Source organism: Megalobrama amblycephala, linkage group LG3, assembly GCF_018812025.1.
Source record: "Megalobrama amblycephala isolate DHTTF-2021 linkage group LG3, ASM1881202v1, whole genome shotgun sequence".
NCBI classification, from domain to species: Eukaryota; Metazoa; Chordata; class Actinopteri; order Cypriniformes; family Xenocyprididae; genus Megalobrama; species Megalobrama amblycephala.
In genome coordinates, this window is record NC_063046.1 from 4537505 (window position 1) to 4551884 (window position 14380).

Below are 14380 nucleotides of genomic sequence, written 5' to 3' on the forward strand. Positions count from 1 at the left end.
AAACCTCAGCAGACACGTGGCATCAGCTCGTGGCAGTGTTATCAAGGTTCAGGCTAGACAGACCGACTACCAAGGAGGTCATTAGCCAGCCTGAGCCCCAGCCAGCCAGCGACATAAGACCCTTTACTGTAAGTAAATAAAAACTGAAAGGGAAAAAGCCAGCATGCTTACAAATGAGGCCCTCAAGCCTACCCATCGCACACGGCGTCAGCTAGTGGCATCAAGACCCATCCATTGTGATGAGCCGACATATGACATAACTCAACCATGGAATGAGTCCAGAAAAGACCAACCTGGCTGGGTCAACACAGAAGCTACAAAGGATGCCTGGCAAGGCCTACTACTTTTTGCGCCATGTGGCACCAGCCCGTGGTCATAACAGGGCCCAAGCTCAAGGGGGCAGGTCTAGATCCTACACGATAAGTGGGGAACTAACTTACCAAACCTGAGCTCAAGCCTGCACATTCCAACAGGCAATGTACCTCGGTACATAAAAATGCTATCACGGTCTGAGGAAGGCTGAACAGGCCTATTACCTCAGGCAACGTGAGCAAAAGCCTGAGGCAGTGCTACAAATACATGAGCAAACTCATGATCATAACCAACAGTACCTAAACACAAGCTGTGATAAGAAAGAGGCTACAATAAAGGGCCAACAATCTAACAGCAAATGCAAGACAGTTGCTGTGGTCACGATCGACTGGGAGTTAACAGAGATAGCTATTCTAACCAGAATAAGACTCTCTACACTCAACCAGAGTGTGCAATCCAACAGGTGATGCACACAGTGAAACACACACCCTAACCAGGGAGTACAACAAAACACCATGTTCATAGATAGAGGCTAATCACAGCCTGCTATCACAGAAACAGGCAGTAACCCGTGGCAGCACATGAGTAAGCTCACATTTGTATGTAGGGCTAAAGCTTAGAACCCAAAGCAAACATGAATGCTTTGTAATACATGCCATCCAGACAGGATAAATGTTTCACAGAACAGAACTGGAATCTGTAATGAACCCTAGAGAACAAAAGCTAGAATATTTAGCATCGTAATCTGAAACTTGAATATAATTCAAGGGGCTCATGTGAAGACATTATAGGCATGACAAAAAGTTCTAAAAAGTGGGGCCTAGCAGCACTGCATAACTCATCTTCTCGAAGATAAGGGCCTACCACCTGGGAAAAAACAGCACCAGGAAAGCTAATAACAGCCTATAACCTTAGCTGTTAACCTCAGCTATAGCACCTACATTTTCACATCGAAGGGGAAATGGGCATGCGGCCCGCAACACCCTCAGAAGTAGGGTTGTTCCGATTCTGATACTAGTATCGAAAATTCCACCGATGCCAGAATTTTTTGTGGTATCGGTATCGGCGAGTAATTAAACTTATGTACCGATCCGATACCATTTTCTTAAACAATACCTAGTTGTGCTCGCTATCTTTGCTTAACTCAGCAAATCGGAAATCAATTCTTCTTCGTGGCTCAGAATGCAAACACAGGAAGTTGTGCTGTGTTGCCACTAGCAACCACTGTTTAGAGCAGCGAAGAAGAAGTGAAAACGTGCTAGCAGTATGTCTGCTGTTTGACAGTATTTCAGACTGGACCAACCAGCCAGTAAAAACTGCGACATGTCTCATATGCAATGCTGCAATTTCGAGGGGTGGCACAACTTTAACACAAGTAACTTTATAAAGCATTTGAAGACACGTCACCACGCGCAACACAATGGTTACAGAAAGGCTAGGATGGAGAAGGATGAGGCGTGCCAGAATCAACAATCTTTAGAAGCTTAATTCAAACAAAGAGTTTTTGAAAAGTTTTCAAAAGTTTTCAAAAGACAGCCAACGAGCGATTAAGATAACCAACAAAATTGTCGAGTTTATTGTTCTGGATGACCAGCCGCTGTCAGTCGTCGAAAACGTGAGATTTTTATTTAACAAAATTGCTTTGGGACTTTAAGTTTTAAAGCGATTATTTCCTTATATAATTATATTCCTAGATTTATTTGTTTCACTGTTTTTATACAGTTATATTGTAGAAAAAAATGCCGTTTTCAGTTTACAGTGTTAGATTTGTGGCTGCATTTAAAGTTATTTTTCACTTAAAATAAATAAATAATATAACTGACAAATGAATGTCAGATAATAAAAATACTCTAGTTCACTGTATGTGTTTGTTCTTGTTTTATTAAGGGATAAGTCTGAAGCACACCAAATAATTCTATCAATTCATACAGGGCTAGTAGTATATACAGCTGTATATACAGATACACACCCAGGTATCTGATCAGTACTTGGTATCGGCCGATAACCTGAACTCAGGTATTGGAATCGGTATCGGGAATGGAAAAGGGGTATCGGAACATCTCTACTCAGAAGGAGGCCAGAACTAGGAACTATACAACCTCACAGGGATAGTAATAATAAGGGTGATGTAACAAACAAACACCTAAACCTAGCTCTAGCCTAGCCGCTAGCTAAGGCCTACTGGGCCAAGCAAGGCTTGGGCTTCATTTTGAAACCTTCAAACATGAGGAGAAAATGAAGTGTAACCAGGTCTTAAAACGAAGTCTTGGCATAATAATCCCTTTCTTAAAGTTAATTGAGTCTTGAGATAAATGTTTTAAGTTAATTAATCAAAGTACATTTTCTATGTATTAGAGGAAAAAAAAAAAAGAAAAAAACGTCATCTACAATAAGTGATCAAATGCATAAAAAGATAGAAAAAGAGCGATCTTCCCCTGGAAAAATTGTTCGCACTACAATTCCCATGCTCCTTTTTGTAAGGAGCTGACCAATCACTGAGCTCCAAAGCTTCAGGCAATTGAGCTCCGCCTTGACTTCCTGTTAGCTACTTCCTGACTGAAAGACTGCATGGCTGTTCGTTGCCTAGCTGAATTCTGAATAAATTGCCATCCATAGGGTAAGAAACATAAATATCCCCTCCAACGGGATTTCATTAATTAATGAGGATGTTAAACATATGATGACGGCTATGTTGTCATGTTTACACTTTATAGAGAGTGCGATCGGCAGACGGCTGCCGCTGATCAGACAGCCAATTTAGAGAGACCCACTCATTGACTCAACGGTGAGTGAGAAAAAAACTCTGAGACCTGTTAGATTACCTGTAAAGGAACTAATTATGCTGGAAATGGTAACAGTTGATAAGCTGCCGTTTAGAAAGGCTGTTAACGGCTGTAATAGCTACTCAATGCTGTATCACGATGTTAATGCTGCTAATGTGAGCCTAGCTATCCTGCTAGCTTGGGTGTTCAGTGCTATATGCACTCTTATCCTTGCAAAAATGGATTTATTTCCAGTTGGGTTTGCAAAAGATGCTGTTTTCTATATCAATATGTTTACTATGTGTGTAAAAGAAAAAAAGTGTTAAAGTATATGTATGTGAATTTCTTGTCAGTGATTTAAGAGGTCAAATTTTTAGTGCATTCCCTGAATGTTACCGGTGCAGGGAGGGATGATAAAGCACGCTTAGCCTTACTAGTACCTCCTAGATTTCTATGAATGTTCTTGCATTATTTGTTTTGCACAAATTGTAGCTCTTATTTGTATTGTGTTTGTATTGTGAGTTGTTACTAACTTGAATAGCAATAACCATAAATACTTGAAATTGGTTTTGTTTAAAATGAATGAACATGGATGTAAAAGCATTTTAGGATATATTTATAGTTCACTACTATAAACATTTTGGTTTTGATACATGATATATTATTGTCATGCGACTGAACCTTCTTGAGAACATGATTTGAACCAGTTGATATAAAGTGAAATGTTATTGATTGGTGATAATTCATGAGATAGACAGAATATGAATGTAAAGAGCTTTTGGATTTCCTCTGGCCAACCCATAGGTCAGGTTTTTTTATTGCCAGATTCATTCCAGTGACGCACATGGATTGGAAGTCACGCTCGACCTGGAGTTGAAGCCTTCCGGTTGAATTGGGATTGGATGTACGTACCCTGAACCCCTGAAAGATTCCCAGCGTACGTTGGGTGGCGAGCCACGGACCCACGAGCATAAGTCTATGCGCAGTCTCACTTTCCCTCCTTCACGGATTGTATGGTAGGATCCACGAGCACTGGCATACTGATACTGTCACGACACTGATTCAACCAAAGAAAAAAAGGGCCCCAACGAGCAATAAGACTATTTTTGGAACTGGGTTTTATTTCTTTTGTTTTAAGGGAAACTTATGCCGGCTTTATTATTTTTTTATTTCTTTATGTACATTCTCTGAACTAAATTGTTACACTGTTTGTTATTGTTCCTGTTGTTAAACAAAGAGTGATCACAATAACGCAAATTACTGTTTCTGTCTTTATTGATGTCAAACCACTGGCTCTTAAAGATTTAGTATCTTCTGTTACTGGTCCAAATACTGTTAAGGATAACTAATTACCTGTTACCCTGTTACTATATCGTAAAGAGGGTTACACTTTTGGCGAGCCAGCCAGGAGACAGTTGGTTTGAATATCAATATTGAACACGTGTCCAATATGGACTTTGTACAGAGGTGTGGTGTTAAAATCCCAAACGCAGTTATTGTTAGTGGGCTAACACAAGCAGGAGACCAAGATGAACAGGTTATTGACTTCCTTAAAGAATATGGGTCTATCAAAAGAACCATTTTAGTTGATGAGGATGAATCTGAATTTTACCAAAACCTGATCGTTGAGTATACGCACGGCACAGCTCTAGGAACACTAAGTGGAATATTGCCATACAAATATGCCTTGAAAGATGACCCCTCTGTTGTTTATAACATCAGAGCTTTGAGCAGTGCGTACCAAGCTGAAGTCAGTGGTAATATTACCAAAACTTACCTGTCAGAACTTAAGGCCTTAGCCAAACTTAGCGGTGCTGAGTATGGATGTGTGCTTAAAGGAGTGATGTCCCAGATTAGTAAAGATATTGAAGCAATGAGCCCTGTATCAGAGGAAGTTCCTCTTACCCATGCTGAAACCCCCACTGAGATCCAGCTGACCATTACCCCCACTGAACAGCACCCCCCTGTCTTATCCTCAGACACCGCTCACAGAAATGATGGCCTTCCTCCCCCTGGCACCATCCCAACCAACAGTGTGGGTACAGCCCCTTCACTTTCAGCAAATGACATGAATCCACCAGAAGTTCAAAAGGTTGTGGTTGAACACATTGTAAGGAGCGAAGCAATCAGCCCTTGCTTTCAGCCCCAATTAAGGCTCCGCTCCTTCTCTGAAAAGACTCCCAGGCCCAATAACGAGACCGATTATGACACCTGGCGCTCCCATATTGAACTGCTGCTAAATGATCCTAACATACTTCCCCTTCAGATCACCAGAAATATTGTAGAGAGCTTGCTTCCACCTGCAGCTGATGTGATCAAAGGATTACGGCCCAATTCACCCCCTGTAGCTTTCCTGCAGCTACTTGATTCGGCTTTTGCCGTGGTTGAGGATGGGGAAGAACTTTTTGCACGTTTCTTAAACACGTTCCAGAATCCAGGGGAGAGTGCTTCCGCTTACCTTCATCGGCTGCAGGTAGCATTAAACTTTGTAGTAAAAAGGGGTGGGGTTGCACCAGGAGAAGTTGACAGACACCTTCTAAAGCAGTTCTGTAGAGGGTGTTGGGACAGTGTTCTGCTCTCTACTCTGCAGCTTGAACAGGCGAGAAGTCACCCGCCTTCATTTGCAGAGCTCCTGCTGATGTTGCGCACAGAGGAAGACAGGCAGCAAGCTAAAGCCAGCCGCATGAGGAAACATATAGGTGCCACAAAACGAGTCCAAGTTCAGTCTCAGAGTGCATGTGCATGTGCATGTGCATGCGCAGACCCAAAGGAGAAACCACAGGTTTGTCCCAGTGCCATTGAAGACCTTGTGAAGCAGGTTGCCACCCTGCAGAGCCAGCTGACCTCTTTTATGGCAGAGAAAAAGAAAGATAGAAAAGGAACCGCACAGAAACTCCAGAGCCGAACACCAGACAAAACGAATGCAAACATGCAAACCCAGATAAGAACAAAGCAGATGAACAAACCCCGGCCCTGGTACTGCTTTAAGTGTGGAGAGGATGGGCATATCTCCTCCACGTGTACCGAAGCTCCCAATCCTGCTTTGGTGGCTGAAAAACGAAAACAGTTGGAGAAGAGATTAAGTGAGTGGGAAATGCAAGCTAACCCCAGCTCACAGTTAAACGACTAACGGCTCCTGTTGTGGGACAGACAGGGGCTGAGACAAATCAATGTCCCTCAGCTTTAAACCTCATAGTCAACTCACAAGCATGCACCAGCATTGAACAATCAGATAGTAGCCTCCCATTCAAGTTTCCTAATGGACTCATCGGTACGAAAAGTACGGCTTTTGTGAATATAAAAGATCAAGAAGTTACCTGCTTGCTCGACACAGGTTCACAAGTAACAACTATTCCACAGTCATTTTATGAACGACATCTCTCAAGACAGGAGATTAAACCACTCCATGACCTCTTAGAGGTAGAAGGGGCAGCAGGACAGTCTGTCCCCTACTTGGGGTACATTGAACTAGCTGTAACTTTCCCGAAAGAGTTTGTTGGAGCACCAATTGAAGTAAACACACTTGCATTAGTGGTCCCAAATCTTAACACCATTACAGAACCCCTTGTGCTTATAGGCACCAACACTCTTGATGTCCTTTACAACATCTGTTCCGAATCTGGGGTTAAACATCAGCCTATCCCACACGGCTATCGAGCAGTCCTTAAAGTACTTGAAGTTAGACACAACCAAACAACCAATCCTGAGCCCCAAGGTGTTGTGAAATTACTGGGGAAGAGTGCTCAAATTGTTCCAGCTGGCAAAACTGTCGTACTTGAGGGAGTTTCCTCTGTTAGTGGATTCCAGAATGAGAAATCTGTTCTGATCGAACACCCAAACTTACCCTCCTTGCCGGGTGGCTTGCTTGTAAAGGCCAGCCTGGTTGATCTTCCCCTCCGGCGACCCTATAAGTTACCAGTCATAATTTGTAATGAGTCTGATCATGATGTTGTCATTTCCCCAAAGAGCACAATAGCCCAAATGCATACCTACCAGACCATCTTGTTAACACTCTGAGGTCTAAAAACGCGCCGGCGCGTTTTGCAGTTTTTTTTTCACATTGCAGCAAAACAGACTTAAAATACTCCGTCATTTTTTATCATAGAGACATAAGTGATATATCAATTGAAAGTATAGAATGTCTTCTTTTTATGTGTACACTCACAATCAAAATAAAACTTTGTGCTTTTTAAAAATAAATAAAATATACAGGGTGTGCTGTCCTGCCATCTCTGTCTCTGCAAACATCATTCTAAAAGGTCACTAAAAGTAACTAAAATAGACGGCTTATACATGCTACATGGACATGAGAGATATGTCTTTGCAAAGCTTTAAGTGTCTACTTTTAAACGAAACAAATAAATTCTAAAAAAAAATATTCTCCCTTTATGTAATCAGTATAAAAGTAAAGAGAGGTACTGTTTCTCCTGTCTTACCTAATTATCTTTAATGTGTGCCCGCCCACGCGCAGAGCGCTCTATTCATAAGATAATGAGCTGAGGCGATCTATGCAAACTGTAAACGCCCCTAACAGCGTCTTAAAAAGCATCAAGTTTCATCAGATTCATTCGCTTTCCTGCGCGTTTGGAAGATGGCACACTACTCAGGTGAGCAGGCTCTTCAGATGGTCCTGGACAGTGAGGAAGAGTTCACTTTTTCCTCGGAAGAAGAACACGACTCTGACGATGAACGTCTGTATTTTGAAGAGCGACTTGATCCAGCTGAAGATACAGTTTCTGATGAGTAAGTGATTTAGTTTTACTTAAATTATTTTACGTGTTTTTTCTATATAAGCGTACATATATATTTGCCTTATATTTACATCTAGGCCTATCTATATAACTTTATCTCATAAAAATGCTTATAAATAGAATGCTTTTCTGTTGATATACTTAAATTATTTGACGTGTTTTTTTATATAAGCGTACATATATATTTGCCTTATATTTACATCTATCTATATAACTTTATCTCATAAAAATGCTTATAAATAGAATGCTTTTCTGTTGATATTCGACTTGTTATTAATATGCATAGATACGTTGGATACACGCGTTAGATCGATTAACTGCATGCAGTTGAATAGCATATTATGATAGACGTGAATGTGCTAAAATATGCTTGGCTGTGAAATGCGCGAACGTGTTGCTATTCACTAAATGTGCTAACTGATATAGCAGACTGTAACGTTTACACATTCGCACACTTTGTCCGGTAATGGCCAATTGACAGACATATACAGCATGCTTGTATACCTGTTAATTTCCTGTCAGTTATGCATAGCTAATGGTATGAGAGTAGTATCTTATATGCTAATAATAACAGTTTTTTTGTTTTGTTTTAGAAATGTGGATCCATCACTCTCGCATTCACCTGCAATTCTCACTAAGAGGGCACGCAGCAACACAGGCGATAATGAGAAAGAGTAAGTACACGTTTACCCACTATATGTGCTAACTGATATAGCAGACTGTAACGTTTACACATTCGCACACTTTGTCCGGTAATGGCCAATTGACAGACATATACAGCATGCTTGTATACCTGTTACTTTCCTGTCCGTTATGCATAGCTAATGGTATGAGAGTAGTATCTTATATGCTAATAATAACAATTTGTTTTTTTTAGGAATGTGGATCCATCACTCTCACATTCACCTGCAATTCCCACTAAGAGGGCACCCAGCAACACAGGCGGAAATGAGAAAGAGTAAGTACATGTTCACCCACTATATGGTAGGCCTATGTACACTACCGTTCAATAGTTTGAAATCGGTATGATTTTTCATGTTTTTAAAAGAAGTTTCGTCTGCTCACCAAGGCTACATTTATTCAATTAAAAATACAGTAAAAACAGTTATATTGTGAAATATTATTCCAATTTAAAATAACTGTGTACTATTTAGTCTACAGTGTCACATGATCCTTCAGAAATCATTCTAATATGAGGATTTGCTACTCAAGAGACATTTATTGTTTACAATTGTTCAGAAATGTTTCTTGAGCTGCAAATCATCATATTAGAATGATTTCTGAAGGATCATGTGACACTGAAGACTGGAGTAATGATGGTGAATATTCAGCTTTGACATCACAAGAATAAATGACTTTGTGAAATATATTTAAATAGTACACAGTTATTTTAAATTGGAATAATATTTCACAATATTCCTGTTTTTACTGTATTTTTAATTAAATAAATGTACCCTTGGTGAGCAGACGAAACGTATTTTAAAAACATTAAAAATCTTAGTGATCCCAAACTTTTGAACGGTAGTGTATGTATGTATCTGTCTGTATGGCTTTCTTTCTTATGCGTGCACAATATATTAGCATTAGTGCTTGGTAATGTTAATATATACAATAATAAACATTATATTAGTATTAGTTATTGATGATGCAAATAGTATAGCTCCTTGTGTAATAACCATCTCACTGTTTTTTTTTTCTCCAGCTATAGCCCTAATGAGAGTGCTCCAAAACCCCTTGCAAAAAAGGCCAAGAAAAACATTCAGACAAGCAACAGGCATTCAGCTCTGTCATGGAAAACAGATAATGACACTGACATGGTTCCACAGACTCTGAGATTCCTACCTGCACGGGAACCTGGACCACAGCTGCGTCCTGCTGATGAACACACTCCTAAGAGTCTCTTCAAAATGTTTTTTTCTGAGGATGCAGTTTCAACTCTATGCCAGAACACCAATGCTCAGGCTGCCAGGGCAGTTTCAAAGGGATGTAGATATAAATGGACAGATATCAGCATCGGTGAGATGTACCGCTACATTGGGCTGCTGTTTTACATGGCTATGGTGAAGATGAGCTCCATCAGTGACTACTGGCGACAGGACAGTCTTTTCTCTGTGCCTTTTCCTGCTACAATCATGTCAAGAGACAGATACCGTACCATTTCATGGAACGTGCACATGAGTCACCCAGATGAAGACAAGGAGAATGACAGAAAGAGGGGAACAGCTGATCATGACAGTCTTTTCAGGGTCAAACCTCTCATGGACACAATCCGCCTTGCTTGTAAAGCAATCTACCATCCTAAACGGAACTTGGCTGTGGATGAAAGAATGGTGGCATGTAAAGCAAACACTGGAATGAGACAATACATGAAAGCCAAGCCAACCAAGTGGGGCTTCAAGTTGTTTGTCCTTGCTGATTCATCAAATGGATACACTGTGGACTTTTCTGTGTACACAGGAAAGAACAACTTTCCCACAGGCCATGGACTATCATATGATGCGGTGACATCTCTTCTGGACTGTAAAGTTTTAGGCTCTGGGTACCATCTGTACATGGACAATTTCTACACAAGTCCTAAGCTCCTGAGAGACTTGTTTGCCATGAAGTTTGGTGGCTGTGGGACATACAGAGACAACAGGAAGGACTGCCCTCGTAATGCAGCTAATTCACTCTCCAAGAAATCTGCCAGAGGATCCATCAGGTGGATTCGGGATGGAGCTCTTGTATTTGTCAAGTGGATGGACACACGAGAGGTATCTGTCTGTTCTACCATACATGCTGCTTATAGTGGAGACACTGTGCAGAGGAGGGTGAAATCACAAGGAACATGGAGGACAAAGACAATTCCATGTCCTGCACCTGTGACTGCATACAACCAACACATGGGGGTGTCGACCTGTCTGATCAGCTGATACAATACTACACAACACAACACAAAACAATGAAGTGGTACAGAAAGATCTTTCCACTCTTCCTGGACATTGCTGCCACAAACGCTTTCATCATACACAAAGACCTTTACGGTAACATGACCCATAAAGAGTTCATAGAACAGCTGATTGCAGAGCTCTTTGGTATGTCGTCACAGAAAGCAGCTCCAAAACGGACCAAAAGTGACCATGTACCGGTTCCAGCAGCAGAGCTGACATCAGATGCAAGGAATAATGCCACCGCTGGTCGTCGGAACTGCATGCTTTGCAAAGTACAGCTTGGTAAAAGGCAAGACACACCTTGGAAATGCCAGGCATGTGACATTTACTTGTGTCTTCAGTTGAAAAGGAACTGTTTTCAGAAATGGCACACAGATGTGTGACTGTTCAGATTCTCTGTTCACCACCTCTCACTGACCATTGGGCTGCAAAGATTATCTATATGTGATCAAGCAGGTTATGTATAGGGTGTAAAAGTGGGCTTTTTTTATAAACCTTACCTTTATTTGCCTGTATACACAAAATGTGCCTTTGACCCTAGTTTATATGTGGATTATATTGTTAACTTTATTTTAAATAAAAAAGAAAAAAAACAATGATATGTCTTGTCTTTGGATTTTCTTAGTTGACTCAGTCACATTCCTGACTGAATGGCTCATTATGCGGCTCATTAGGGGCAGGGTCTTAATCTCCCCAGGTGTAAATCACTTCATTATTCATGAAGAGTCACACCTCTTCGCATATGGCCTAGCTAAACAAAAAGTGTCTTAGAAATTTAAAATCAATACAATGTTTTATGTGTCAGAGTAGGGAGGATCATTTCCACATCATTTTGAAGCAAAAACTCTACACTAAAATATACAATTCTCAAAAGTCTTGTGAAAAAACATTTAGTATGCATTTTGAGGTATTGTTTCAGTTACTTTTTTTTGTTTGTTTTTTCAATAACCACGCATAAACATTATTCCTTTAAAAACACAAACATGTACATACATGTTCCTCACATATTATGGTAGCCTAGTTTGTGCTGAATACAGTGTAATGACACTTTTGTTATTAATATGTTTATAACCAACTGATAAAAGCACAAATGTCAGAGCATGTCAAAACTTCTCCAGGGCCCAAAATCAGCCTCAGACTCCAGAGGGTTAAAGCAGCACAATGCAGAGTCAGCTGAACCATCCAAAAAGACGGCGGAAGCAGAGCCCTCCCAAAAGTCCACTCTGAGCTTTAACTTTGGTGAGTCCCCTATCCCGCCTGTGTGGAAAGAACGCATCACAGAGAGACTAAATAACATGCATGACGTGTTTGCAAAACATTATGCAGATTTTGGCCGAACAGACAAAGTGACACATCATATAAAACTCTCAGACGACACTCCTTTCAAACAGCGCGCACGACCAATCCACCCTCAGGATATTGAGGCCATTCGAAACCACATCCAGGAGATCCTTGATGCAGGAGTCATCAGAGATTCTGAGTCTCCATTTTCATCACCAATCGTGGTTGTGAGAAAGAAAAATGGCCAAGTCCGCCTGTGCATAGACTATAGACGGCTGAACCTCCAGACCATAAAGGATGCGTATTCTCTCCCAAAGCTAGAGGACACATTCTGTGCACTTAATGGCTCTCAGTGGTTTTCTGTCCTCGATTTAAAATCTGGCTTCTACCAGATAGAGGTTGAAAAGTCAGATAAGCCAAAAACAGCTTTCGTGTGCCCACTCGGCTTCTGGGAGTTTAATCGGATGCCTCAAGAAGTGACTAACGCACCTAGTACGTTCCAAAGGCTAATGGAGAAATGCATGGGAGACATGCACTTGAAAGAAGTATTGGTTTTTCTTGACGACCTGATCATATTCTCCAAAACCCTTGAAGAACACAAGGAGAGGTTGATGAAGGTGCTATCCCGTCTCAAAGAATTTGGCCTCAAACTCTCCCCAGAAAAGTGTGTCTTCTTTCAGACATCAGTCCGATACCTTGATCATGTGGTGTCTAGAAATGGAGTACAAACTGACCCAGAAAAAACTGCTGCTCTCAAGACTCGTCCCTGAGAGCCTGCGAGAATTAAGATCTTTCCTCGGGTTCGCTGGGTACTATAGGAGGTTTGTTAAAGGTTACTCCAATATTGTGAAGCCCCTCCATGAGCTAACCTCTGGCTACCCACCTTCCCAAAAGAGAGCTAAAGTGACAAAAAGATCAGAATACAGAGACCCAAAAGAGCCCTTTGGGGAGCGATGGACCCCTGCTTGCCAACGAGCATTTGAGACTGTAATCGAAAAACTTACCACCGCCCCTGTGCTAGGTTTTGCAGATCCTCAGAAACCTTATACTGCACACTGACGCCAGCACCACTGGACTTGGTGCAGTTTTGTACCAGGAACAGGAGGGCCAGTTGAGAGCGATTGGATATGTGAGCAGAGGGTTATCACGGAGTGAAAGTCGCTACCCGGCGCATAAATTGGAATTCTTAGCGTTGAAGTGGTCAGTCACCGAAAAGTTTGCAGATTATCTATATGGTAATCAGTTCACTGTTGTAACTGACAGTAATCCGCTAACTTACATATTGACCTCAGCTAAACTGGATGCGACAAGCTACAGATGGCTGGCAGCACTGTCCACATTCTCGTTCAAGCTTCTCTACCGACCTGGGAAACAGAACGGTGATGCTGATGGTCTGTCACGCAGGCCACACGGAGCCTTGGAGGATGACCCCAAGTCACAGAAAGAGAGGGAACGCATTTTCCAGTTCACCAAAGACCATCTCTCTGACCCAGATAATGCCAATGCTGTTAATGAGGAAGTTATACAAGCAATCTGTGAAAGACAACTTATTTACAGCACCCAGGTTGATGACAGTAACACTGGAAACGTTGTTTTAGTCGAATGCCTTGCCGTTTCTGCAGATGCGGTGCCCCAATGCTATCAACAAGCGGACCAGTCTGGTGAACTTCCCGCCATCCCTCACCTGTCTAAAGCAGAACTGGTGGATAGACAAAGGGCCGACCAGTGTATAAAACACGTCATTTCCCAAATTGAGACAGGTGACACACCATCCCCTACCTTGCGAAATGAACTTCCTGATCTTCCTTTCTTTTTAAGAGAATTAAGCCGCCTTGAACTTGTGAATAATGTCTTATACAGACGACGCCAAGAAGGTCCCAAAACAACGTACCAGCTTGTCCTCCCAGCTGAGCTTCGTGGTGCAGTTTTGACTAGCCTCCATGACCATATGGGTCATATGGGAGTTGACCGTACATTGGACCTTATTCGGACCAGGTTCTTTTGCTGCGAGCCCCCAGATATCAACAAAAAAGCGTCAAGCCCCGAAATCACCAAAGCCTGTGGGCCCAGCTCGGCCACCCCTCCTCCTGCGAGAGCTCTTCGGACCCTGCCACAACGCCAGGGCCCTCACCCTCCTCCATCTGTTCTAGGTGAATCAAAAACAACCGATAACAGCTCTCAGTGATGTGTGTCGGGTGCCTGTAGCTTTCTCTATTTCTGTTTTATTACGTTATAGAAAGCCTAAGGCCTTTTCAAACCGTTTGGCAAACCCATTTAATCTGCTACCTATTACACGTCAAACTAAGATTACTGTAGAGACAGAAAGTAAGACTGTTAAGTTAGC

The 14380-nt window shown here is 41.7% G+C and overlaps 2 protein-coding genes across 3 annotated transcripts; both read left to right on the plus strand.

Moving 5' to 3' along the window:
* The first annotated feature begins 2073 nt into the window (after positions 1–2073).
* Positions 2074–6211, plus strand: LOC125264326. Its single transcript, XM_048183573.1, has 3 exons — positions 2074–2929; positions 3027–3097; positions 3879–6211. The coding sequence occupies exon 3, from the start codon at positions 4525–4527 to the stop codon at positions 6202–6204; it is 1680 nt and encodes a 559-aa protein (XP_048039530.1). The 5' UTR covers positions 2074–2929; positions 3027–3097; positions 3879–4524; the 3' UTR covers positions 6205–6211.
* A 1101-nt stretch (positions 6212–7312) lies between these two features.
* On the plus strand, positions 7313–11351 carry LOC125264327 (piggyBac transposable element-derived protein 4-like). 2 transcript variants are annotated; one of them, XM_048183575.1, is made up of 4 exons: positions 7319–7817; positions 8419–8499; positions 8703–8783; positions 9528–11351. In XM_048183575.1, exons 1-4 carry the CDS (start codon positions 7666–7668, stop codon positions 10735–10737), a joined length of 1524 nt encoding a protein of 507 aa, XP_048039532.1. In that variant the 5' UTR covers positions 7319–7665; the 3' UTR covers positions 10738–11351. The 2 variants fall into 2 exon arrangements, with proteins under 2 accessions (XP_048039533.1, XP_048039532.1); XM_048183576.1 differs by lacking the exon at positions 8703–8783 and having other exon boundaries at positions 7313–7817.
* The last annotated feature ends 3029 nt before the right edge of the window (positions 11352–14380 follow it).

Excerpts from the sequence above, each read along its gene's own strand:
- LOC125264326 (XM_048183573.1), top strand. The coding sequence starts at position 4,525 with ATGGACTTTGTACAGAGGTGTGGTGTTAAAATCCCAAACGCAGTTATT.
- LOC125264327 (XM_048183575.1), top strand. The coding sequence starts at position 7,666 with ATGGCACACTACTCAGGTGAGCAGGCTCTTCAGATGGTCCTGGACAGT. Across the intron at positions 8,500-8,702 it reads ACAGGCGATAATGAGAAAGA|GAATGTGGATCCATCACTCT; the intron begins GTAAGTACACGT and ends TGTTTTTTTTAG. Across the intron at positions 8,784-9,527 it reads ACAGGCGGAAATGAGAAAGA|CTATAGCCCTAATGAGAGTG; the intron begins GTAAGTACATGT and ends TTTTTTCTCCAG.